General features: G+C 45.0%; 1 protein-coding gene across 1 annotated transcript in view; it reads right to left on the bottom strand.

Moving 5' to 3' along the window:
• The window catches only part of LOC144222155 (guanylate cyclase soluble subunit beta-2-like), a 77,800-nt gene that overhangs the window by 6,917 nt on the left and 44,350 nt on the right, over positions 1-26,533 (bottom strand). The window contains exons 6-15 of the mRNA XM_077752669.1: positions 25,888-26,084; positions 24,769-24,880; positions 23,250-23,353; positions 21,281-21,497; positions 18,520-18,840; positions 15,274-15,422; positions 14,559-14,705; positions 7,991-8,145; positions 5,583-5,734; positions 2,858-2,953 (exon numbers count right to left, since the gene is read on the bottom strand). Coding sequence (XP_077608795.1) covers positions 2,858-2,953; positions 5,583-5,734; positions 7,991-8,145; positions 14,559-14,705; positions 15,274-15,422; positions 18,520-18,840; positions 21,281-21,497; positions 23,250-23,353; positions 24,769-24,880; positions 25,888-26,084 — 1,650 coding nt within the window. The remainder of the gene's footprint in view (positions 1-2,857; positions 2,954-5,582; positions 5,735-7,990; positions 8,146-14,558; positions 14,706-15,273; positions 15,423-18,519; positions 18,841-21,280; positions 21,498-23,249; positions 23,354-24,768; positions 24,881-25,887; positions 26,085-26,533) is intronic.

Below are 26,533 nucleotides of genomic sequence, written 5' to 3'. Positions count from 1 at the left end.
GAGGTAAGAGTGGGGGCTCCTGCAGTGACCTTCTGGCAGCCCTCACCTAGCTCAGTGCAAAGCATGACATTAGCAGATGTAGCCCCAAACCCACGAGAACTGAGACCTAAATCACAATGTCAAGGCAGGTCCAGGGAGCAGATAACATGAATCCTTCAAGGGGAAATTCTATGTCTGCTGCCAACCATCAGAGATAAGGAAGAAGCCTGTGTATCATGGGAAACTCAACTCCAGTTCCCTGGGGAAGTTGTTAAAAGCAATTTCTGATCTGGTAGGTCTGAGTTTGGATAGCCAGAGGGAGGTCCAGTGGCTCTGCTGTGCTTTGTCCTCATTTCCAAGCCTCTGACTCCTACCACACGTTTTATCATTCACCTACACTGTGTGAGCTGGTCCTCACTAATACGCCTGCGAATCGCACCCAGAAACAACCAGAAAGTGGCTCAGTCAGAGCCCAGAGAATGTGAGAGAAACATGGCAGAGCACTGTGAAGCCTGGAGGTCCACATGCAGCGAGCCGCCTACCAACTGGAGAAACTGAAATCGTTTTGGTCCATTGCTCATGTGAATACAGGCTGCCTGAGACAAACAAGCATAAAGATCAAGTCCTACTTCTTCCAAGTTGTGGGACCTCATTGAAATTTTATCACCTTTATGAACTTCAACTTTCTTACCTCTGTTAGGGGAACAGTCACAGGACTCTTGTGTCAAATGAGATAAGTGGGCAAAATGCCCAAGACTAACTAGTTGCCCCACAAATGCCAGTTCTCCACCCATCCAGTTTTCACCCCCAAACTGAAGTGACCTCAGTTTCTCCTTCTATAGTTGTTGGTATTGGTGTATGTCCGGGAAAGCAGCAGTTGGAGGAGATACTGTATCAGGGGCCCAACTGAGAAACTTCTGTCTCCATTTTCTGCAAGAAGTCCGGCCCCTGCCCAGCCCTGTTCATCTCTCCTGTGGAGGGATCCCCAGGTAGCACAAGCTTGAGCAATGAATTTGTTTCCCTTCCTAGAGCATGAAGCGTTCTTAGGCCTCCCATTCTGAGCTGTTTATGGAGCAGTCATTTAGGTACTCGAGTGGCACAGGCTTCTCCCATGGGATGTTCCCAAGGAGTTCCCATAGCTTCCTGCCTTGCCCCTTACTTACACTCAGACTTTCCATATGTGGACAGGAAAGCTCAAGACCACACTGGCCAGGGCTCCTGCTCACCTTTTGTCCCCTACTGTCCCCTTCCTCTTCTACCCCCCTTTAGACACACTGGCCTTCTTATTCTTCTTTGAATTGGCCATGCTCATGTTTGCTTAGGGCCTGGAGCTGTCTGAAAGTCCCATGGCTGTGACTTGCCGCACAGCTGGCCCTTGACCATGCATTTCAGCTTAAATGCTGTCTCAAAGAAGCCTTCATTGCCCTCTTCTCCATTGCTCAGTTTTTCGTTTTCTTCCTAACATTTGTCACTACCTAATGTGATCTTACGTATTTCTTCTAGGGTGTGTGTCTCCCACTACTAAAATGCAGGCTGTATGAAGTTAGGGACTCATGTCTTCTGTTCAGTGAGCAATGGCCAATCCCAGCATAGGTCCTGGCCTCCACTCTCTGTTTCCCTGGAGCATCCACAGTTTTCTAAAAGATGTTGTTGAATTAATCTGTGAACGCTGCATACTATTTACAGCTTGACCGTTTTTCAGAAACATGCAGTTGTAGGAAGGCAGGGAGTTGGGGTGGGAGTACCTCTGGGTCATGGCAGAAAGTCTACTCAGAGCTTCTTATGACCCAGAATCCAAGATTGCCCTGGGCCCCAATCAGAGTAAGGGATGTTTTGCCTTGTCTCCTCTCACCAGAATTAAATGCAAGGGTCTCATCAGTCCCTCAATCTCAGATTCTGGGATTGAACTAGAGGGAAGTATTCAGACATGGGAACAATACCCAATGCCAAGGGCTCAAGCAACATTCCAAAGCTACTGTCTAATAAAAATACCTATGGCTAAACTCTTTATATAGAGTTTATTAACCTGTACTAACTCTTCACATGGGTTGTCTCATTTTCTTTAGAAATGGTCTCAGTGACCAGGCAGGGTTTGGAAAAATCCTTGAGAGATAGTCCTCTGTAACAGACACTGCTGTCTTGCCTCAAAAGCTTAATCCTGCCTTGGACCCTCTCACATGGAGTTTCCAGAAAGCAAGAAGGTGACAGTGGCTGCACAAAGCCAGAGAGGAAAAGTTGGGGGGTGGACTGCCGTGACAGCAATTCACTCTGCAGGCTCATCCCTGTGTCTTCGTCACCGCTTGGTGTCCCCATCCTTAAAACCCATCCTCAAACCTGAGTTGTGCATGGCTCTTGAGTGGAAGGCTCTCCCGGGCAGTAAAGAGTGGACATGGATTGAGGGAAGCCTTCTACCCCTACCTCCTTCAGGAAGAAAACAGAGAAGAGGGTCACCGGGACTGTACTTCTGTTGTTGCTGCTCTGAGCACCCTGTGATGGGAAAAGTGTGGAAGTCTCTGGCATTCCTTATTCACAGATGGCGTGCCACTGAGGGCATGATGTCCAGAGAAACTTTGTTTAGTGGGCATCTGGAGACCAATATGTCTTTCCGAGTATTAGACATTCTGTTGGAGGGGGGCACAGAGAGCCCTTCCAGAATGAGGGCCCTGGCACACTTGGGGTGGGGAGGTGGGTGGGATGAGGGAGTATGAAAACAGAACACATTCAGAGTGCAGTAAGCAGCCATCAGAAGCAGCCTGCCCCAGGGCCCCAGACTCCACCTGAGCTGTCCCACCCCCCACGAGCCACACCTCTGAACCCACCCAATCTCTTTATGTGCCCTGCAGCCCTGGGGAGTGTCTGTAGTGGTCACTGGACTCACCATCTGCTGTGTCACTCTTCAGGGACAACTGCCTGCTGTCCTTGTACTGCATGATGGCAACAGCTGTGCTGTCTTGACAACCTTGAGCACTTGCTTCTGCAAATAAGCACGTGGGGAAGGAAAAGGGAGGATGGCAAGCCGACCTCACGAGCTGCAGAGGTGGGGGCCTTTCTTTGATGCCTCTCAACATCAGCAGCCCCAGGGGCATTTCCTCGGGTGCCCATCGTGTGAAGGACTTACTGGACAGCGGTTCCAACTGTTAAATGTCACTGCTGGGGAGATTGTATGACATTTAGTATGTTTCATGCATTCACCAGCTAGAAGGTGAATCAGTAAATGCACTTGCTTTGTAGAACAAAAGGGAGGAAGGAGAATGGTTTGAGAAAGAGCTCTCTGTGGTGCCTTCCTTTCTTGCTCCTTTTTCCTCACATGTGTCCCCTCATGCCAGGTGGGGGAGGAGCTCGGACCCGCAATGACACTGGGGGCTCACTACTGAGGCCCCCTCACCCTGCCCCACTACAGTCTACCCAGAGTTCTTAGAGCTGGCTGCAATTCCAATCTACTCACATTCATCTCCTTGGACTTCCTCCCGCACTTCCCCCAAATCACCCAAAAAGCTAATGTGTGTGTCCTATGGGAGATAATCTGAGGAAAGAGGCCAATTTGGGAAGAACATTAACATTCATAGTAGTGTTTCTGTGTCCCCCTCCTCCATCATGGGCTTTGAGAGGCTCGGTCTTGCTGTGTGGGACAAAGTCCCTTGGCCCCTGGAGGTTAATGGGATCATGTTCTGGGCCATCTCCAGCACTGCACTGCAGTGGGGGTGGGAGGGGCAGGCACTCACTCCCCCAGGGCTCAAGCCTCAGCTCACCCAGGAGATCCTAGGCTGATGGCGAAAGTGGAGTGACCCCAGGCTGATGGGGAAAGGCAAGTGCACTTGCAAGGAAAGAAGCAAGGAAAGAAAAGAGGCTGAGATCTTTCTGCCATTTCTCTGCATGGAGATACCTGGCCAAGGAGGTCAGGAGGGGGCTGACATCTGCCCAGAGGAATGGGTGACTTTCCTTTACCATAAACTATACCTGGGGAGATATTTACCCTCCAAAGTGTGCTTTTTCCTAGTTTGCACAATGATTCTGTTTAGGATCCAGAAGGGATCTAATGGGCTACCCCCCCCCACACACACACACACACATCTTTTCTCTTTCTCAAGGTTTACAGTGAAATCTTTAACTGAGGCACCCTTACTCATATTTGACTTTGTTGACTTTGTTTTCCCAGCTCAGAACTGAAAGTGGTTAAGAGTCTACTGACACACACCATGTTCTAGAATCCTGTTTCTCAAATGGTCCCATTTGAGAACTCCTGCAGGGACATCAAGGGAGAAAGCAGTACGCAGTCTGAGCTGGGTGCACCGTCTGAGCAGGATTCTGCCCTGTCCTGATGCTAAAGCCTCCAGCTCCGTCTTTTCTCTCCCACAATCAGGTGGCAGAACACCTCTCCCCACTTACTGTGTCTAGTTCTGACAACAAAGAAAAGAAAAGGGGGGAAAACCTTACTTACCCCTTTCTAGCAATCCTGCCTGTGGGGAGGGCATGTTGGTGAGAGAGAGAAGGTGATGTCATGGGTGAGGCACCTTAAGCCTAGAAATTTAGAGGCCAAAAACTCCGCTAAAGGTGCCCTCTGCTCTATCCTAGCCAAAGCTATTCCCAATGTTTAAGTTTAGATCTCTCTATCTCAGTGTCTTTATCAGTAAAATGTGACCCCAATCCCATCGCAGCCCACAGGGATGGTAACATGAGGTGAAGGCACTATGAAAACAATTATTAAAGTTCTTCCAATACCCATCTCTTTATTGGGATTGACCTACTTAAAGAAAATAGTAACCTTAATTCATGTGTCCCAAAGAGACTTCCTGCACATATGAGCAATGAGAAACCTCTGGATTTTGAGATTTTTCCTTTGCAGGCCCCTGGAGTAACTAAAGATTAGCTCCTGTCAGAATGAATCCATTTCCGCCTCCACTTTACTTTGGAGGCTCAGGGAGGTTTGCCTCCTGCTACTGGCTTTCCCCTTTGGGTCAGCACCCCCCCAGCACTGACCAGGGCAGATGTCACAGGGCCCTGACCACGTGGGGTGGAGGGACCCCCCCGGCGGTTGATGGAGACCTCCTCAGAGGATTCCAGCTGCCGCGGCACCCAGAGCCAAATGGTGATCCCTGGGCTGGCTTAGTACTGGGTTGTTTTAATCTAAACTCACCCTCCCGTCCTTCCTGGAGCCCCGTGAGTCACAGATTTTGTCCTTCTACCCAGTTTTAGAAGTCAGCAGAAAATGAGAAAGGCGGAAGGTTTCTGTGTGGGGGGAAAGCCTGTCCTGGAGCCTACTCGGAGGCTGAGGAGCAGAGCGTGAGATTCTCAAGTCCCCCAGCTACAGGCGAGGCGGATGGGAAAAGACCCCCTTTCTGGGACAGGCAAGAACCTTGAAAATGAATGCATGAGGGACCGTTTAGACTGGACCCATCAGCCCAGCTCAGGGGACATCAAACTATCCCAGATGCAAGTGTTCATCCTGGGTGTTCTGACCCGTGGGAGCCTCTACCCAATGGGAGTGGTGCAAAGGGGTGACCCACCCATGCTGACCCTGCATTCCCGAGGGCCACACTAAACACATCTGAAGCTGTTAGTGGAAAAAGCATCCGACACTGAGATGCGGCTTCTGTTGTGCTCACCCTTGTGATCAAGCAGGCTGAGAGGTCTACCCATGATCTCCTCCTCTGAGGCATGCAGGTTCCGGATCAGAAAGTACGTGGTCATTTTCCCTTTCCCTTTCACTTCGATTTCACCCCTCTCAATTATTTCAAACCCTTGATTTTCCAGAGCTCTGCAGAGAGGGAAAAAAATTCCATCAGATATCAAAAATCATGGGTCTATAACTTGAGCATTGGCAACAACGGAGAGGGCGATGCAGGAGAAGTCTGGGTCCTGGGGTGCACAATGGGCTGGGGGTGCGGGTGATCCCAGGACATTGGCCAGACCAGCTGAGTGGGGCAAAGAGGCAGCTGGGGAGAGAAGTGAGCATGGAGCTCAAATATGCTGAACAGGGTGCCAAAGGCAGAGTGAGTGCACAAGGGACCCACCCAAACCCATGACTATCCCATCTTCCCTTCCTCCAACACATTGCTCAGACCCACAGCCCACACGGTGTGGCAACCATGTCTTCTATGCTGGTGTGTGCACCAGCCCCTCAGACTCCAGATTTCATCCATGCGTGTAGTGGCACCTCTACCTAGGATGCTCCATGGTTCCTTTGAATTCAGCATGTTCAAACCCGAACTCATCATCTGCCACTGTGAACTGGAAGCGCTCATACCTGTCCTGGTCTCCAGTGGTGAGATTCAGGTCCCTGTCACCCAGGATGGAGGCCTGGGAGATATTCAAGACTTCTCCCTCTTTCTCATTCTCCATTTCTAGCAATTACCAGGTTCAGCTGATTTTACTTTTCCCAGAATTCCCACCACCAGTGCTGCTCTGGTTCAAACCCAACTCCTTTTTTTTTTTTTTTAATGTTTTATTTATTTCTGACAGAGAGAGAGGTAGTGTGAGCAGGGGAGGGTCACAGAGAGAGGGAGACACAGAATCCGAAACAGGCTCCAGGCTCTGAGCTGGCTGTCAGCACAGAGCCCGACCTGGGGCTCGAACCCATGAACCGTGAGATCATGACCTGAGCCGAAGTTGGACATTTAACCGACTGAGCCATCCAGGCGCCCTCAAACCCAACTCCTAATAGACCTTCTCTGTCTTGTTTCCTGATGCTCAAATCTGTCCTTGCGCACTCTTTTTTTTTTTTTTAAGTTTATTTATTTTGAGAGAGAGAGAGAGAAAGAGCAAGTGGAGGAGGGACAGAGAGGAGAGAGAGATAATCCCAAACAGGCTCCACACCATCAGCGCGGAACCTGATGCGGGGCTCGAACTCACAAACCATGAGGTCATGACTTGAGTCAGTAGGATGTTTAACCGACTAAGGCACAAGGGTGGCCCCTGTCCTTGCACGGCCTTGAGTGTCAGCATCAAACAGGACCCTGACCCCGCCATTCTCCAATCTCAGCTCCCCAGCAGCACTACTTTGTGCTCCACATTGTCCACTCAAGCAAGCTAAATTGTTCGTAGTTCTTTGCTCCTACTTTACATCTGTACTTGTACTGCTGGGTTTTCACGCCCAGAACCTCAGCTTTGGCTAAATCCTACTCTGAACTCCTTGTTCAAGATTCAGCTCAGGAATCTCTTCCTCCCCAAAGGATTTCTTTACTGGATTAGGCACTCCTGCTTAGGCTCTTAAAACACACACACTCGAATTACCTCAGGCATAAGAGTACAGTGGATAAAGCGGGGACTCAGAGCCTGACCCCCACATCGTATCTGGGCTATTTTCTTTCCTAACCTACTTGGGGCCTGAAGCAAGTTGCTAACTTTTTGTGTCTGATTTTTTTTTCCTCCTCCATAGATAAGAATAATACAGTACATTTTCACAGAGCTGTTGCAAGAGTAAATGAGCATATGTAAAAGAACTCAGAACAGAATTTGGTTGGCTTCCGGTAAGGTGTCAAGAAACCATAAGTATTATTTTATGCTTATCTTTACCATTGTATTTATCACACTTCCAAGTAATTATTAGTGAATACTTCTTTCTTTTTCTGCTAGACCAAGGGTCAGCACACTTTCTTGTAAATGACCAGAGAGTAAATATTTTCAGCTTTGCAGGCCATACAGCCTCTGCCACAGCTACTCCACTCTGCTGTTGTCACCTGAGAGTAGCCACAGACAACGTGTAAATAAAAAAGCGTGGCTGTGTTCCAATAAAACTTTATTTACAAAAAACAAGCAGTGGACTGGGTTTGGCCAATGACCATACTTTGCCAATCCCTGCTTTAGACTGTATGCTCCTTGGGAGCAAAACTATCTTATGGAAGAGGCTGAAGAATATTTATCGTCTGACACGGTGTGTTCTGTAAGCCAGTGTGGCACGAGAGGAAAACCACCACGGGTTTCCTTCACTACCCCCATCCCATGGCTGCGAGGCACTGTGTGCATTCTGGAAGTAGGAAAAGACAAAGGAAGGCATGAATAAATGAATGGCTACCTGTAGGCCGTGGGGCTGAGGTGCACTTTGTTGGGAAGCCCGTGACTTTCCATCCTGGAAGCTGTGTTCACAGTGTCACCAAACAAACAGTACCGCGGCATCTTGTCTCCCACCACACCTGCTAAGACTGGTCCCGTATGGATCCCCACTCTGATCTGTACAGATAGAACCTCATTGAAAAGGGGCTATCGAATACTCTTGCTTTCCTTTTTAAATTAAGGTATAATTAACATAAAATAAAAAGACAGATCTTCAGTATGTAGCTCCATGAGTTTTGACAAGAGCACTTACCCTAAAATCCACCATCCAAAATAAAATACAGACTACTTTCATTGCCTGGCAGAATTCTCTTATGCCCCTTTCCAGTTAAGTCTTCCCTTCTCTGCAGGGGTAAACGCTTCCTTATTTCTTTTACAAAGAATATCTGCCTGTTCCAGGACTTCGCACAAATGGAATCATAGGGTATATTGTTTTATACCTGCCTTCATGTATCCAGTTGAATGTTTCTGAGATTCATCCATGTTGTTGTATGTATCATTCATTCATTCTTTTATTACTGAAGCTGTTCTATTGTAAGAATATACCACAGTTTATTTGTCCAGGTTTCTCTTCGTGAACATTTGGATTATTTCCAGTTTGGGGCTTTTAGGAACACTCTCATACAGATCTTTTTGTGGACATACATTTTCATTTTTCTTAGATAAGTGGAATTCCTGGATCACAAGGCAGATGCATATTTAATGTTACAAAAAAAAAAAGCATTTGCTAGCAATTTTCCAAAGTGTTTGTACCATTTTACATTCTTATCAGCAATGTGACACTCCAGTTGCTCCACAGTCTCGCCATCATTTGGTCTTCTGGTAGGTGTGAAATGATATTTCGTTGCGGCTTTAATTTGCATTTTGCTGACGGCTAATGATGTCAAGCACATTTTCATGCAGATATTGTTCGTTCTTGTATCTTTTTTCTTAAAAAGTCTGTTCAAGGTTTTGCTCCTATAAAAACTGGGATTATCTTTCATTGTGAATATAGAGGAGTTCTCTACTATATATTTGGATGTGTGATACACACGTATTTCAAATGTTTTTCCCATTCTGTACATTCGTTTCCCTTAACAAGCACAAATGTTTAATTTTGATGAATACATTAGTATGCCAGGGCTGCCACAACAAGATACCCCAAACTGAGTGGCTTAAATAACAAATATTTATATTCTCCCAGTACTGGAGGCTGAAACTATGAGATCAAAGTGTTGACAGGCTTCATCTCCTCTGAAGAGTCTTCCCCTGGTTTATGGATGTCCTCACAGTATTTTCAGTGCACATGTGCATCCCTGGTATTTATTCCTATTCCTGATTTCCTCTCCTCATAAGGACACCAGTCAAATGGGATAGAGCCCACCCTAACAGCCTCATTAACTTGACTGCCTCTGTAAAGTCCTTATATCCGCATATAGTTAGATCCTGAGGCCCTGGGGGTAAAATATCAACATATGAATTTCAGGGGGAACACCATTTGGCCCACAACAATGAGTTTATCAGGTTTTTTTTCTTTCATGGTTAGTATCTTTTGTGTCCAATCTAAGAAATCAGTGCTTACCCCAAATTCATGGAGCTCTTCTCCCATATTTCCTTCAAAAAGCTTTATGGTTCTAGCATTTATGTTTAGGTCTGTGATATATATCAAATCAATTTTTATATATGAAGGATTTGAGGTACATTTTTCTTTCCATATGGATTTTCAGTTGAAATGAACCATTTCTTTTTGTTTTAATATTTTAAAATATTTTTATTTCTTTTTGAAAGAGAGGGAATACAAGAGAGAGAAGCCACCCAGGGGGTCCCAGAAACGAACCATTTCTTAAAAAGAAATTCCTTGGGGCGCCTGGGTGGCTCAGTCGGTTAAGCTTCTGACTTCAGCTCAGGTCATGATCTCGCAGTTTGTGGGTTCGAGCCCTGTGTCAGGCTCTGTGCTGACAGCTCAGAGCCTGGAGTCTGCTTTGGATTCTGTGTCTCACCTTCTTTCTGCCCCTCCCCTGCTCACGCTCTTTCTCTCTCTGTTTCTCAATAATAAATAAATGTTAAAAAAATTAAAAAATAAATAAATTCCTTTACCTGCTGACCTGATTTTGTGCCTTGGTCAAAAATTAATTGGCGTTAAATATATAGTCTCTTTCTGGGCTCTCTATACTGCTCCAGAGATCTATTTGTTTCTCCTTCTTCTAATTTCACCCTGACTTTGTTAGCATAGCTTTAGAATAAGTCTTGAAATTAGGTAGTGCAACTCCTTCAGTTTTCTTATTTTCCAACATTTAAAACTAAATTTAAGTAGTTTGTTTTTATTTCATTTTCCAAATTTTTGTCCTTAGTATATACATATTTAACTAATTTTTGTGAACTGTCCTTAGGTCCTGTGAGCGTGATATTTTGATATAGTTTGTTGAGGTTTTTTAAGTGTACCATGGTCTCTGTAAAAAGATCATTTTACANTTTGTTTTTATTTCATTTTCCAAATTTTTGTCCTTAGTATATACATATTTAACTAATTTTTGTGAACTGTCCTTAGGTCCTGTGAGCGTGATATTTTGATATAGTTTGTTGAGGTTTTTTTAAGTGTACCATGGTCTCTGTAAAAACATCATTTTACGTCCTCCCTTCCAATCTTTGTGTCTTATATTTCTTTTTCTTGCCATATTGCATTGAGTAGGACTTTTGGTATAAAAGGCAAGAAGTGCTTATCTTTGTATTTATCCTGTTTGGGTTTGCTAAGATTTTGGATATATAAGTTGATATCCTTCATCAATGTTGGGAAATTCTCAATCATTGTTTCTTCACATATTTCTTTTTTTTTTTTTTTTAATTTTTTTTTAATGTTTTATTTATTTCTAGGAGAGAGAGAGACAGGGTGAGCAGGGGAGGGTCAGAGAGAGAGGGAGTCACAGACTGAAACAGGCTCCAGGCTCTGAGCTGGCAGTCAGCACAGAGCCCGACGCGGGGCTCGAACCCACGAACTGCGAGATCATGACCTAAGCGAAAGTCGGACGCTTAACCGACTAAGCCACCCAGGCGCCCCTTCACATATTTCTTCTGACCCATTCTTACTCTATCCTTCTAGGATCCTGGTTCCATTCATGGTAGTCCATTTTGATATTTTCCTACAGATCTAGGATGTTCTGTTTCATTGTTTTCACCTTGTTTCCATCTCTGTGTTTCAGTTTATTATCCGTCTTCACAATCCTTCATCTTTTCCTTTACTGTGTCTAGATTCTGTTAAAGCCATAAAGTGAATTCTTTATTCCTGATTTCTGATATCATGGTTTTCATTTTCATTGGATAGTTAGGTTAATAGATAGTTATAGATAAAGAGCATGCATTTCCCATCTGCTCAAGCCAGTTTTCCTTTTCTAGTAGATCCAGTAAAATATTTATTGTATTTATTGAAAAGATTCTGTCTGATAATTCCAACATCCAAGCCATTTTTAGACCTGCTTCTGTTGACTATTTCCTCTCTTGGCTATACACTGAACCACATTTTTCTTGTTTCTCTTGCATCTCATATTTTTAATTATTTCATCATATTTCTCATATTGTGTGTGAAAGTACAGTAGAGACTGAAGTAGAGAATATTGAATCCTCAGTAAGGTTCAAATCTTTTCTCTGGCAGGCTGCTAGAGTGGAGATTGATTGAATTTCATCTGTATTTGTGTTGCATCTGGGCTTTTTTTCAAAGATATTGCTAGATTCCATGCAATATCTGATTTCAAATATTATGAAGGCTAGATCAGGACTTTCTCCCCATCAGGGCTTGGGATGTGAGCACCAGCAAGGTTCTGGAAACCCTCTTATACTTTACAGCAAGTCTCCAGCTTTTTAATTGTGGAAGATTTCTTTCTGATTTACAGCCTAATGGCAAGGTGAGGTGTTTGGGGGTCTCCTTGCTCTTTAGTCTCATGCTGGCTCTCTGCACATTGGGAGATTTCTCTTTACCATTCTTCTCTGCCCCCAGACTTCAAAGTGTCATTGTAGTGTACTTAGTAAAGGCCAAGAATACCTCATAGGGATTTCTGTCTGTTCTCTGACTCTAACACTACCCATCCATGGGCCACTGACTTGCATGTGGAGAGGGCCTCACATACCTCAGGGATTGGGGGTTTCTCTCAGCTCTCCTTCCCTAACCCCAACCTTTGCTGAATAACCACAAGTACTTGGTGAAGGCCGTGCGAGAGTTGGTAGATGGGTACAGATTCTGTGGCTAGAACTTATCAAAGACAGGATCTTTGAAATTCTAACCTATCATGCTAGCCTCCATGTGGCCATTAAAGTTCACCAAAATTCAGACTGGTTTCTTTCTTTCCTCACCTGCAGCTCTACTAGACATGAACGTAACCAGAAAGCTGGTTGCTTTCTGAAATCAATTCATTTATATTTCTTTGCTCACTGATTTTTTTTAACTACTAGTATGGGAAAAGCAGTCTCTTGCAGCTTTCTATATCCTAACCAGACTTAGTTATCTTTTCATGCCAGATTTTCTTCTCCCTGAAATAAGAAGATACATTCCTCTAGGAAAATGAGCCTGTCAAACACCGAGTCATACTGTCTCATGCAGAGTAGGACCTCATTACTTGTATACTGAGGGAAATATGAATGAAATAATAGAAGATCTCAAAGAGTACTAATTTAAAAATTGTTGAAATGGCAGCACAGTTCTTTTAAGAGAGAGAAATCTTTCGAGTCCTTTTCCCTACTTCCTTAAATAAATCCACATGGTGTGTTGTTTCTGTTAGATATTTAATGATGCTCCTCACTAAGTCCCTGTTCTTATCTTAAACTTGATAACATCTTTTCCTGTTTTCTTCTGGGTATTTCACTATGATAGTTTCCAGGAATTCATTGTTTAATTTCATTCTTATTGGTAGGGCATTACTTTCATCTCTATAGCTATGCCTGCACATACACAATTTACACAACAATAATATATTTTCAATTCTTTTTTTCTTCCATGGCTTATAATAGAGCCCTGTAACTGAAACACATATATCTTATCTGACATTCTTATCTCATTCCCTCATCACCCCCCCATCTTGATTTTTTATTTATGATACAGGGGCTTTTATTCAATAGCTGTATCTGTGTGTTTACAATGGACCAAATATTGTGGATATGTAGTTCCTGCAACTACATGAAATTACTCTTACTCAGACTCTTGCAACGCACACAGTAACCAGAACCTTCAGTGATTCTCAGCGTCTAACTCGTGGTGAGGGTGCGCAGAATGCGTCTTCAGAATCTCCTATATAGGGGTCATAATTAGAAAAATCCCCTTCAGTCTTATACTTGTCTTCCTGATTTTCAGTTGGCTACAGTTTATTTCGAAGACCTGGCTGCCAGGATCAGAGAAGGGATTCCATTTTATTTTATTTTTAAATATTTTTTATTTATTTCTAGGAGAGAGAGAGAGAGACAGCATGAGCAGGGGAGGGTCAGAGAGAGAGGGAGATACAGACTCTGAAATTGGCTCCAGGCTCTGAGCTGGCAGCCAGCACAGAGCCCGACGCGGGGCTCGAACCCACGAACCGCGAGATCATGACCTAAGCGAAAGTTGGACGCTTAACCGACTAAGCCACCCAAGTGCCCCGGGATTCCATTTTAAAATGCAGAAGCCCCACTCTAAGGCATCTCAGGGCAGCAAGAATCTGCTGAGCAGACAGAAGAGGACACCTACTTTTCGTCTCCAGAATTGTCCGTCTTTTATAGTGTGAACAAACGTCCGTGCCTCGAAGAGTAGGTTCTTGTGAGAAAGGAGAGCAGAGAAAGGAGAGAGTAGAGGAATGCTACTTTAAGCCTCCCATGGCACCTGGTGCATGGATTGCTGGCTGGAAGCAGTTTCCCGCCTCAGCCTGACTTGTGCACCTGGAAGAAGGCAGGCTGAGGACACAATTTCCCCAGGGGCGGGAGGGGGTGAACACTTGTTAAATGGAATGCTCAAATAAAAAAGCAGGAATTATAAAAGAGCCAGATATAGGGGTTATTGGGTGGCTCAATCAGCTGAGCCCTGACTTCAGCTTAGGTCATAATCTTGTGGTTCATGGGTTCAAGCCCTGTGTCAGGCTCTGTGCTGACAGCTTGGAGCCTGGAGCTTACTTTGGATCTGTGTCTCCTTCTCTTTCTGCCCCTCTCCTGCTTTCTATCTCTCTCAAAAATAAATAAACATTAAAAATTTTTTTAAATAAAAGAGCCCAATATCAAGATGGATTGAGTCCTGTAAAGTAAATGGAGAGGTGTGCTCAGCACTGTCCCAAATTATAGAGAAAGAAGCTTGTGGTAAATCACATGAAAATCCCAAGCTTGAAAGCCTCCTCTGAAATTTAAGAAAAGTTGGGATGATAATACTCTTACTAATATTTCTATTACTTAAAACCTATGCAAGAGAAGACAAGAGTTGGGAAAAATAACCCATTATAATTACTTTAACATGCCCAGTAGCTATCTGAGCAGACTAATAAACAGAATTCTCCTCTTTAGTGTATGATATGGCTGGTAGCAAGCAAAGTTACTCAGTTTCTCTCTACCTGGATGGGCTCTCCAGTAACAGGATTCATCACTTCTTTTGCAGAAATTCTCATTCCCAAGGCAAAGTTAGCCACTCTCTGAGCATGGCTTCCAATGGGCACAGGGACGCCCCCTACCACCATATAAGCATCTCCTATTGTTTCCACCTGTCAGGGGGAAAAAGGGGATATTCAGATGGTTTCCTTAATACATCAAATATATCCCACTAAATATTTTTGTCATTGTCCACATTTTGACAGAAAGACCCTATCAAAACTGGTGGTGATTTGCCAGGAGGATAAGGAACATAAGGGAGGGGATGAGAAGAAAAGTGACTCAGAAAACCACCATGAGATAGCCCAAAGACTTTCTGCTTCTGGTGGAAGTTCCAGAGAAGACAAAGTTCCTGAGTTAGTGTATGATGCTATATATCAGACATACATTATTTAGATTAGACTCTCTGCTAAATTGAAGGGGTAAAGTTATTCTCTGGGAAAACAGTGTGCCCCTCAAAGGCATTTTAGCACTGGGTATTATAAAAGGATTCCTAAAAAACTAAACTTGCTAAAATATCTCCAATTCCCTTTTAGCTCTACCTCCTCACCCCACTCCCATCGACACCAAACCATAGGACAGTGAAGAGAGAGACAGAGGAAGACTTATAACCAAGTTCCCGCCCGGCCTAAACACACTGTGACACACACACACACACACACACAGTCCGCAAACACTTACTTTGTAGACCTCATGGACGCTGGTTAATCTATCAAACTTGGAATACATTGAATTCAGCATGTTCACTATTTGGATAGGTTGGCAGGCGGCGCAGATGTTAGTAAATGTCACCACGTCACTAAAAAGAATTGTGCAGGTTTTAAATTCTCCTGTAACATAAACTGAATGTCAGTGAGAGCCGAGGTTATGGGATAATCATTCTATGAATTCTAGATCCAAATGCCCTTTGGGAACCAAATCTGACTGAGCCTTGGGAGAAAGAAGCCAATTCCATTCAGCCAACAGACGCTCACTGAGTGCCTGCTACGAGCTAGTCATCATTCAGGAGACACGTGTAACATGGAGCAGACGGGACCTCTGCCCTTAAGGTGCTCCCGGTCCAGTAAAGGAGATGTAGGAGTAAATAAATACTCAGTAAGGTGTGATGAGAGCCGTGGCAGGAGAGAAATAGGTTGGGTCGGCACTGGCTTACAGAGAAGCTTCTGGAAGGTAGGCTGCTGCAGAGCCTGAACTACAGGAGGCCCAGGTTGGGGCTCACAGAGACTGGTCACATGAGGTGATGAGTTCCACTATCTGTGTGTGACGGGGAAGCTACCATGTCCTCAGCATGCCCTCCTAACTCCATGGGCTGCTCCCAGTCTTGCTAATTGCCATACAGCAGCCAGATGATGTGTTTAAGTCAGACCCTCCAAGTCCATGACTTCAGCGCACTGAGACTAAAATAGAAAATCTTTGGGGTGCCTGGGTGGCTCAACCGGTTGAGTGCCTGGCTCTTGGTTTTGGCTCAGGTCATGATTCCCCGGTTGTGGGATCAAGCCCCACATCAAGCCCTGTGTCAAGGCTCTGTGCTACTTAAGATTCCCTCTTGCCCCCTCCCCCCCGCCTCTTCCCTGCTCATGCACTCTCTCCTGCTCAGAAACAAACAAACAAAGGAAAGAAAATCCTTATCATGGCCAATAAGGGGTCTCCTCTGTCCCCACCCTACATCTCATGTCTCTTTGCTCTCTGACTTACTCCACTCCAGGCACACTGGCCTCCTTGGGGGTTCGCAAGTGCCTCCTGCTTAGGGCCCTTGCACCTGCTGTTTCCTCTGCCTCTTTTCTCCGACCTCTCTTTTCTCCAATATCCAAGGGGCTCTGTCTCACATCTCAGAAGTAACAACCTCAGTGAGAACTTCCTTTGCCACTCTATCTAGAATAAGAGTCCCTAGACTCTATCCTTTTAGCCTGATTGCTGCTCCCTTCCCCCTAAGCCTTACATGGCATATTTTATATGGTATTTTTATTTGCTTACTGTCCCTCTATCTTCCCCACTGGACTGTAAGCTCCATGAGATGAGACTTTGTACTCTGCTGTATCCCCAGCACCTTGAGCAGGGCCTGGCATGTAGTAGATCCTCAATAAAAACTTGTTGGATGACTAAACATGCGACTGCCTGAACACAGCTGGGTGCCCTCTGTATCATTTATACCTCTGGTGATAATCCCTCCTTCATGGAACTTTCTCTTCCTTCTGGCTTCTGGCCTACCCTCTCTTCATATTCTCCCTATCCTTCTGAGCTCCTTATTTTACATATTCCACTGACTTTTCTTCCTTCTTAAATAATAGGTGTTCCTTAAGCTCCAAAACCTAACTCTCTTCCCTTCTCACCTTCATGCCCCCTAGATGACCTTCTTTAGAGCTCATAGAGTCAGTGTTTACCCACCACCCACACTGCAATAATTCCTAGATCGATAGCTGACCCTGGGAATTTCCTTTGAGCTCCCCCCGCAGTTCCTAACTACCTACTGGTCGTGTCATGTAGAGGATCCTACAGGCATTTCAAACTCAGCACTTCTAAAACCGACCATCCCACCTTCCCCTCAAACCTGCCCTTCTTCCTAGTTTTGCCTCAGAATAAAGTACCACGTGTTTCTATGCCAGAAACGTCACACCCAACACTGACTCCTATCTCTTCCCTTCCCTGTCTTCTCCGTGATGAAAATCCTGCTGATCCCCACTTGTGCTGCCTTAATTCAGGCCTTTACTATCACTCACCTGCACCGTGATTGGCTTTGAGGCTGCCCCCCTCTACTGCAGCCAAAATCCTATTCATTAAACTAATCATGAAACTTCCCCTATAATGAGAACAAAAAACCACACCTCAGGGAATCCTCCCCTAAGCCTCACCCTCTGTGCCCAGCCTCACCTGGCACCACTCTGCCATGGACCCCCATGTTCCACGGACAGTGCCCTACGGTATTTATCTTGAGGTTGCCTCACCTTTGCTCCTATAATCCCATTCTCCCAAAGTACCTTTCCCTTCTTTTTTTTTCTGAAATAAAGTCTCAAGGTTTAACTCAAGTGCCATATACTTGATATATACAAAGCCTCACAGTCCCTGCCCCCTGTCTCTTCCTTTCTGACATCTATTTATCATTAATTTCCCTGGCATCTGTATTTCCACACCTTTGTAATGGAAAAAGTATGGATTTTGGAGTTAGATAGACTTCTGATGAGTTTTCAGCTCTTTTACTCATAAACTGGAGTGAACGTAGATTAGTCAGCTGTTTTGGATAATAACACCTCGCTCATAGAAAGTTCAGAGAATTAAATGAAATGGCATGTATAAAAATGTCTAACACAGATCCTGGCACAATAATTGCTCTTTAATGCACATTAGTTTCCTTTCCTTTGGCTACCACCGCCCCGGTGAAATTTCTGTATATACCTGTCAAACCCACAGGACCAGGAACTCCTTGGGTCCTCACAACCTGGCAGCACCCTGGCATTGAGTTTACCACGCATGTCTGGGGGTGAACACGCACCCATCGCAAATGGAAAGTGAGTTCAGAGTAAACATGACATCCTTTCCTCCAGAAATGGCGTGCCCTCCCAGAATGGTCTTCAGAGGCACCCTGTGATTTAGCTAATGTGTGGGTGTATTTTTTCCAGTTAGAGTAACAAACCCTATTCGTGGTCACTAACAAAAAGGCCAGTCTCAGGCCATGGCTTTCAGGTCTTAGAGAATGTGCTGTAGGTGGGTGTCATTGACAGGCACTTTTATTTAATCCACGTTTCACTCTGGTATTACTTTTATTATTCTTAATGTTGGGAGAAGAAAACTGAGGACGTGCAGCTTAAGTAACCAGCCCAAGGTCATGTTGCTAACAAGGGACAGAGCCAGAATTCAAACCCAGATCTGTCTGGTTTCGGAGCCTGTGCTCCGGACCACAGAGGCCCCCATGAAGGGGAGGGAGTGCTTTACCTGCGGCGACCTTTTTGCCCTCCTTCAGCTGATTGGCCACATGTTCCGGCAGCATGGCATAAAGCAAGGTCTCTGTTTTCTTCTTTTCTATGGCCAAATGCTTGGAGAGGACCCGCAGCTCCTCCTTCTTCCTCTCCAGCTGGTTGGACAGCTCGATCTCAGCCAGCCGCTGCTGATTCAGGAGGACGAGGTCCCGGGTGGTGTCGTGCGGGGCAATGTCAGACAGGTGCATCCTGCGCTCCTCCATCTCTTGCAGGCTGCGGACCTTCGGGGAGCACAAGTATATCATGCACCGCACGGACTCCATCCAGATCATCTGGCCTTCCCGTGACAGAGAGAAGTGACAATATAGCACGTCACCAGATCAGCACCCGCACAATATGCCCTTGTATCCACTGCACAGTCTCACCCCTTCCCTTTTAGCCAAATTTGAGAGCCATCTGTCTATACATCCTGTCTCCACTTACCCATCTTCCCTGGCTCACAGCGCCTATTTTACTTGGAAGTGGCCCCATCTATGGCCTCCAGACTACCTACTCCAATACGGGTCTGCTTCTCTCTCCCTTGCTGAGGCCTTCTGCTGTAGGATGGTGTGCAGAGCTCCCTCCCTGAAACCTCACTTTCAGGAACTTCCCTGACACTTCTTTCAATTTTTCCCCTTAGATTATTTTGCTCATTCCTTCAGTGCTGGTGTTCCCTGGGGCTCTGTCTTGGTATTCTCTCTTAGTATCCCACAATTGCATCCTACACCATGCTGACAATGAATCTGAATTTCCAGAGAAAACTTGCTTCCTGAACTCAAGATGCATATCTCCTTAAAAACAGATCTGTTTATTATTTTATTAAAAAGTGGTACACATGCATTGCAGAAAATGAAAACTGCTGAAGACGATAATAAATATCACCCATAGGGGGCGCCTAGGTGGCTCAATTAGTTAGGTGTCCGATTTTGGCTCAGGTCATGATCTCACAGTTCCTGGATTCAAGCCCCGCAGCGGACTCTGGGCTGACAGCTAGCTCAGAGCCTGGAGCCTGCTTCAGATTCCCTGTCTCCCTCTCTCTCTGCCCCTCTGCCACTCACACTCTGTCTTTCAGAAATAAACAAACATTAAAAAATATTTAAAAATAAAATAAATAAATAAATAAAAGTCACCCATAGAGGAGCCTGGGTGGCTCAGTCGGTTAAGTGCCAGACTTCTGCTCAGGTCAAGATCTTGCGGTTTGTGGGTTTGAGCCCCAGATCGGGCTCTGTGCTGACAGCTCAGAGAGCCTAGGGCCTGCTTCAGATTCTGTGTTTCCCTCTCTCCCTCTCTCCCCTCCCCCCACTCATACTCTGTCTCTCTCTCTCTCTCTCTCAAAAATAAACTTTAAAAATATTTTAATTAAAATTTTTTTTTAAATCACTCATAATCACACCACTCAGATAATTACTAAAAAATGGGGTTATCTGCCATCTTTTTTCTGGAATCTGAATTTTTTCACTTAAAATTTATAATAGATATATCCTTCCATGGCATAAATGTAGATTACATTGTACTTTTTGGCTATATTGATTATACTGTATTTTATTTAAGCAGTTAGCTAGCATTGATTATATTATGCCCCTTTTTTCAGCCTATAAACAGCATTGCAATGACCAAGCTTAAGGTAAGTCATTGTGTATAATAGTGACTATTTTGTTAAGGATATAATCTTAGAAATGGAATTACTAAGGCAAAGAATATGCTCATTTTTTAAAAAAATTTTTAATGTTTATTTATCCTTGAGAGAGTGAAAGAGACAGAGAATGAGCAGGGAAGGAGCAGAGCGAGAGAGGGACACAGAATCTGAAACAGGCTTCAGGCTCCAAGCTGTCAGCACAGAGCCCAACACGGGGCTCGAACCCACAAACCGTGAGATCATGACCTGAGCCGAGGTTGGATGCTCAACCGACTGAGCCACCCAGGCGCCCTGAGTATGCTCATTTTTAAATGTTTTTGATGCATATTGCTAAAATGCCCTCTAAAAGGATTGTGACAATTTATACTCCCATCAACAGTGATTTTTTTTAAATTGCCTATTAATACTGATACATGGAAGTCTGCAAGTGAACTCACCTTCAAGCTCCCCTGCAAATCTTCTGTTTAATTACTTCATCACACATGTACTTAGTCCCTACTGTGAGCCAGGCACACTGTTTTAGGCATGGAGGATACAGCAGTGACCCAAATGGGCAAAGTCCCTGCCTCGAAGGAGTTCATATCATGTCTTTTCTCAGTTAATCACACCTTCATCACCCAGGTACAGGGGCAAAAACGCTGATCGTTTTCTAAATATTTTCTTTCTTTTTCAATGCCTGTATCCAGTCTCCAACTTCCGCCTTAATTATCTCCTGAATCTGTTCCTTTGTCACCACCCGGCCATGGCTTGCTACACTCAGTGTTTTAAAGCTCCTCACTAGGGGCACCTGGTGGCTCAGTCAGTTAAGCGTCTGACTCAGGCCATGATCTCCTAGTTTGTGAATTCAAGCCCCGCGTCCCGGCTTTCTCTCTGCTGTCAGCATAGAGCCCGCTTCAGAGCCTCTGTCCCCTTCTCTCTCCCACTCTCCTGCTTGCGTGTGCTCTCACTCGCTCTCTCAAAAATAAAAATAAACATTTAAGGCTTCTCACTAGTTCTCCAGTGGCAGCCTCCAACTTTTCTGAGGAAATCGGAAAACTGCCTGGTCCCTTTCTGAGCAATCTCCCAAAGGGCAGAGAACAATGGGAAAGGATGAGTTACTTACCTCGCAGTTTGAGTGCGGGTTGACTTCTCCATGCCTCAGGCATTCTTTCTCTTCGTGCCTTCAGGACAAACTGACTGTTGATAAATTTGCAGATGCTGAAAATGTTGAAGGTAACTTGGGGATGAACGATGGAGAAATACTCATCTAATCGAATCTTCTGGGTTTGGAGTCCTGGTACATACTTCTGAATATTCACTCCAGCTTGCTTGACCCTCAGCTATCCACAGAGGACAGGTGTGAGACCGGGGACAGAAAGCAGCCTGCCCCATGAACTTACCTTTGCAAACATCATCCTGCATGCTTTGCGACTCACGAAAAGGGATCAGTAATGGTGAGACACCATAGAAGTAATGAATATTATTTAAAAATCAAATCTGCAGCTAATCTCTGAAAGAGGAAAGGATAGTGTGGGGTGCTCGAAAGCGTTATCATTGACTAATGAGAAACAGAGGTTAAATGTTTCATTTGGATTAACAGTTCTTCCCTAGCTTTGTGGGACTTCTCAGAATTCATTAATAAAGAAACTAGCCACTTCTGTAACTTAGATTTGACACCCAGGCCCAGGTGAAGGCATTCATCATGGAGGCGGGGAGACATTTTTTACTGCTGTTTCCAGGGAACACACAGAAGAAAGAAGCAAAGTGTACATAAAATATCCCATGCCTGCAAAAGCTGTCCAGAAATACATAACTTCACTAACCACAGGCACTCTGTCAGGCTGCAGAAATCAACTTCACATTATGAAATAACTATCATCAAATTTTATGTTATTCTCTGCCGAAAACTTAAAAAGAAAAAGAGGTTTTAAAAGGACATCAGGGGCACCTGGGTGACTCAGTCAGTTAAACATCTGACTCTTGATTTCAGCTCAGGTCATGATCTCACAGTTTGTGAGACTGAGCCCCAAGTCTGGCTCCGTGTTGACAGTGCAGAGCCTGGTTGGGATCTCTCTCTCTCTCTCTCTCTCTCTCTCTCTCTCAAAAATAAAAAAGTAAAAAAAAAAAGTACACCAGAATTTAAAACATTATAATAGTAATAATAATATCCTCATGTTATTGGAGGAAAGCCAAAGTACATTACTTTATAATTCCCTAGTTATTGAGATCATGACCTGAGCCAAAATCAAGAGTCAGACTCTTAACGGACTGAGCTACCCAGGTGCCCCTCCCTAATTGTTTCTTATAAGAGTATTAGATTTCCTTAGTTAGATCAATTCTTTGCAAGCAAAGATGACCCTCAAATGAGTAAATTTCTTAGAATCTGTATCCAGCAGTCAACTGGTAGGTGATCATTCAAACACATCTCTGCATTCAAATAAATAGCAGAGAAAATCACAATTACCTGAAGCCATTTTAACTGATTTTTTGACCAAATTGATTTTGCCTAATTGCCTTTGAAATGAGCTCATAATCACTTCAGTTGATATATATTTCATCCCAGGAAATTGATAACAACCAAACATTTGCCATCAGTGGTCATCCTCACAGCTCCCACAGGACAGTGGCATGAGTTGGCACAGACTTCTCCCCTGCCTTCCAGATGCAGAGAGAGAACCCTAGTGGGACCGAGATATCCACAGTGGCCACTAGGATGGCGAGCGGAGGGGGTCACGTCTAGAATTCCACCCTGCCATTACTGACCACATTCTTTCTTCTCTTGGTGTCCCATCATTTTTCTCTAATGACAAACCTTCCCATGCACTCATCAGTGCAGACCCTTGGTGCTGCTGCCTCCCCACCGCCCCGCCCCCACCCTCCCCCATGTCTGTAGAGAAGACCCTGCACTCTGGTTTCTGTAGGATGCCACAGTGAAAAGGAAGTCAATGGTCATGCCAGGCTAAATCCTTATCTCCCAAACTCTGGAGACAACTCAGGGACTTGAAAGTCCCCACCAGCCGTGAAAGACTATACGACACACTCCCTTTCCAGTTTATCCCCAATCCAAGCTACAGAAGGAAAGGGCCCCTTACTGATTCATCAAATACAATGTGGAAAGGAAAAGCATTGCAGAACGTCTTCTGTTCAATCCAGAGCCGCTGGGGGTAAACTGGCACAAAGGTGTTCACGAGATGCCCTGGATGTAGGAAAGGAGAGTCCTGTTCAGAGGCTGCTCACACCACCAACCTGGTGCGGAGCAGAGCTTGGGAGGGTGTCTTAAATGTTTTGTGGCCACAGAGCAGTCCCCACTCTCTATCTCAGGCCCCCTCGGCGTCTCCAGATGGCCACAGCGATTCTTCCAAATTAAAACAAATAGAAAACATGCTTNGCCGCTGAAGAGTCTCCGGGCCAATTGAGTACGTCTCGCCAGGAAAACAGAGCCGGCATTGAAACGGTGACAGCCAGACAATGAGCTAGCAGAGCAGAGCGTGTGTGCCCGGCCCAGCGTCAGGGACATTTGCCATGGAGCGTTTTAGACTGACAGTTTTGGGTGGCACATGAAAATTTAACCAACAGCCCTATTTGGCAGGGGGTAGAGATTCGAAATGGAGCCTTTTTGATATGAAAATCTCCCAGACAAAGGATGTCAATTGCGTGTTTGACTCGCTTGCCATGGCTTGAGGGACTCAAAATGCAGCCTTTTGAGCCCTGCAGACCTCCTCTCCGATGCATGTCACCGTGACCCACAGGGCATGTTGGGGAGGGCTCTAGCTCCTGGCTCCAGGAGGGGCAGGGCTCTCGTTCTGGCTCAGTCATTAGGTGCTGATCATGAGATGGGCTCAGTGTCAACAAGGGCACCTTGAGAGCCTGATGCCTTCATTTTTCACATGGAGGATGGAGGCCCTTGCTCAAGGCCATACAGCTCCTCAGGGACAGAGCCAGCAATCTGCTTTCTTGGCTCCTAATCCAGCATCCTTTGCGCTACTGGGTACTGTGGTCATTAACCACAGACTTCCAGGCCTGAAATGCATCCCAGTCCAGAAGACCTGGGAAGCTGGAGAAAATTCATGTTCTTGAGAATATATCAGTGTTCATTCCTCCTTCCTTTCAACACAGTTACCAGCTGGGACAGATTCCCCTCCTCTCTCCAGTGACTGTCCCTGATTACTGGGGACACTGTGTCTCTGTGCCACCCAGCACAAATACAAGGGGCAAAGGAGGGCAAGTTAGAATCTGATGTTTTATTTATTTTTTAATGTTTTATTTATTTCTGAGAGCGAGAGAGAGAGCATGAGCAGGGGAGGGTCAGAGAGAGGGAGACACAGAATCTGAAACAGACTCTAGGCTCTGAGCTAGCTGTCAGCACAGAGCCTGACGTGGGGCTCGAACCCACGAACCGTGAGATCATGACCTGAGCCGAAGTCGGACGTTTAACTGACTGAGCCACCCAGGTGCCCCTAGAATCTGATGTTTTAAAGTGTAAGATCATGCCTGCCAAATCTAAGCTCTGCAGAAATCAGTGACATCATAATCATAGAAGACTTGCCCAGTTGTATGCACCAAGCAAGGATTCTGCTCTGAGAGCCAAGGTCGGGAAAACAGCCCACTCACCTTTTCCAAACATGACTATACTTCTCACAACTTCCCAGTGGGATTTCTTCACAGGGCAAACAGAGACACTCAAATATTTCTCTTTCATCCTCAGGGAAGCTGCCTCCAGGGCCTACAGACAGCAGGGAGAGAAGCATGTGTGTCTGATCATGTGACTGGTCATGTGACTGGAGACACACAAGCCCCTTCTACTATAATTGGGACCAGAGGAACAGCAAGGCCTTGCAAGGTCACTTTTAGCGAGACATTGTTATCCCCAAGATTTTTATCTAATTAATCCTCATGATGTTTCTCTGCCAAAGGCAGCAAGAACTTTTTTGCAAATCTCAAGACAGGGCTGGCAGAAAAATTACACATGAACATCTTGTCTTCTTGTGGTTGAAGATTCTGTAGCAAACAGACTCTGAGGTGGGCTTTGAATGCTCTAAGATATAAACACCGTGTGCTCCAGAAATCACAGAATTATCTGGATATTTTTTATGCTATGTGGGCAGAGAGCTGTGTACCTAATATATGTAGTACCGAAATAGATGTGCACTACACAAAGTGCAACTAAGCCAATCCCAGGATGGCGAATTGACTCGAGACCCCTAACTGGCCCCAGCTATGGAAGTGAGCACTAAGAACTTTAGAAGGTCAATTTGTTTTAGAAGGATTGCAAAATAAGCCACCAAATCCAAATCTTCAGCCTTTGTATTGGTGTTTTCAGAGGTGAAAATGTTCCAGGCTAAGGTTCATCCCAGAATACTTCCCAATGTTTATCCAAGTTTTCTTAACCCAGAGGTTCTCAATGAGGAATGATTTCTGTCCCCTACCCCTGCCCTGGGGGCACTTGGCAATGCCTGGAGACATTTTTGATTGCCACAGCTGAGGAGTGGGGAGCAGAGTGCTGCTTGCATCTAGTGGGTAGACTAAGCATGTGGCTACACATCCACAGGGCAGCCCATCATCACAAAGAATGATCTGGTCCCAAATGCCAGTAATGGAGAGATTGAGAAACTCTGCCTTCAATCCACTATCAGAAGGTCCATTTGGTTCTGTCCTTTGCATAGATTGTTCTAAGACTGGTAAATCCACTAGGAGGATCTGGGCTTTCTGAAGACATAGCAAACCCAGTACCTCTTGGTCTCTCTGGATGTCCTGATTGCCTTGTAACCTGTTTGGCTTTGCCCTTCCCCTCTGCCTGTGAGACTTCTGCACAACCAGAAACACAACATGCTCTTTCTTTCCTGTCCTCTCCTCTTCCTTATTCATGCTGAGGATATCCATGGTCACATCAATGTCAAAGAAGTCTTTAGCCACGGCCTCAATGATACCTGCAGCAGGAAGACACCTAGTGTGAGGGATGGCAAGAGGGAGCCAAAGTCATAAAATAATCAAGTTACACAACTTCTGATGAACATTCTAGGGTTCACCAAGTCCAGGCCCTGCCTCAAGACAGGCAGCATATGATAGATTAACAAAATTCAAAAATAAAATAACCTACAGGTAGAGGTTTAAGTTGTACATGTCTGGATACCAAATATATCCCTGCCACTCTAATTTCTAGTTCAGCATCTATTCATTTATTTCAGGAAGGCATTTAACTCACTAAACAAGCAAACTCGAGAGATAATGTAAACAAAATTTAGTTGTAAAAGCATTAAGGGTCATGTTTTTAAAAAGAGGTCCTCCCGAAATCTGTCCCAGGGTTATAATATAAACATGGGAAAAGCACGGATGAAGATATTCACCACAGCACTGGTTACAATAGCAAAGGAGTAGC

This window comes from Crocuta crocuta, unplaced genomic scaffold, assembly GCF_008692635.1.
Source record: "Crocuta crocuta isolate KB4526 unplaced genomic scaffold, BGI_CrCroc_1.0 scaffold190, whole genome shotgun sequence".
Classification (NCBI taxonomy): domain Eukaryota; kingdom Metazoa; phylum Chordata; class Mammalia; order Carnivora; family Hyaenidae; genus Crocuta; species Crocuta crocuta.
This window is presented reverse-complemented; position numbering and strand designations above follow the sequence as displayed.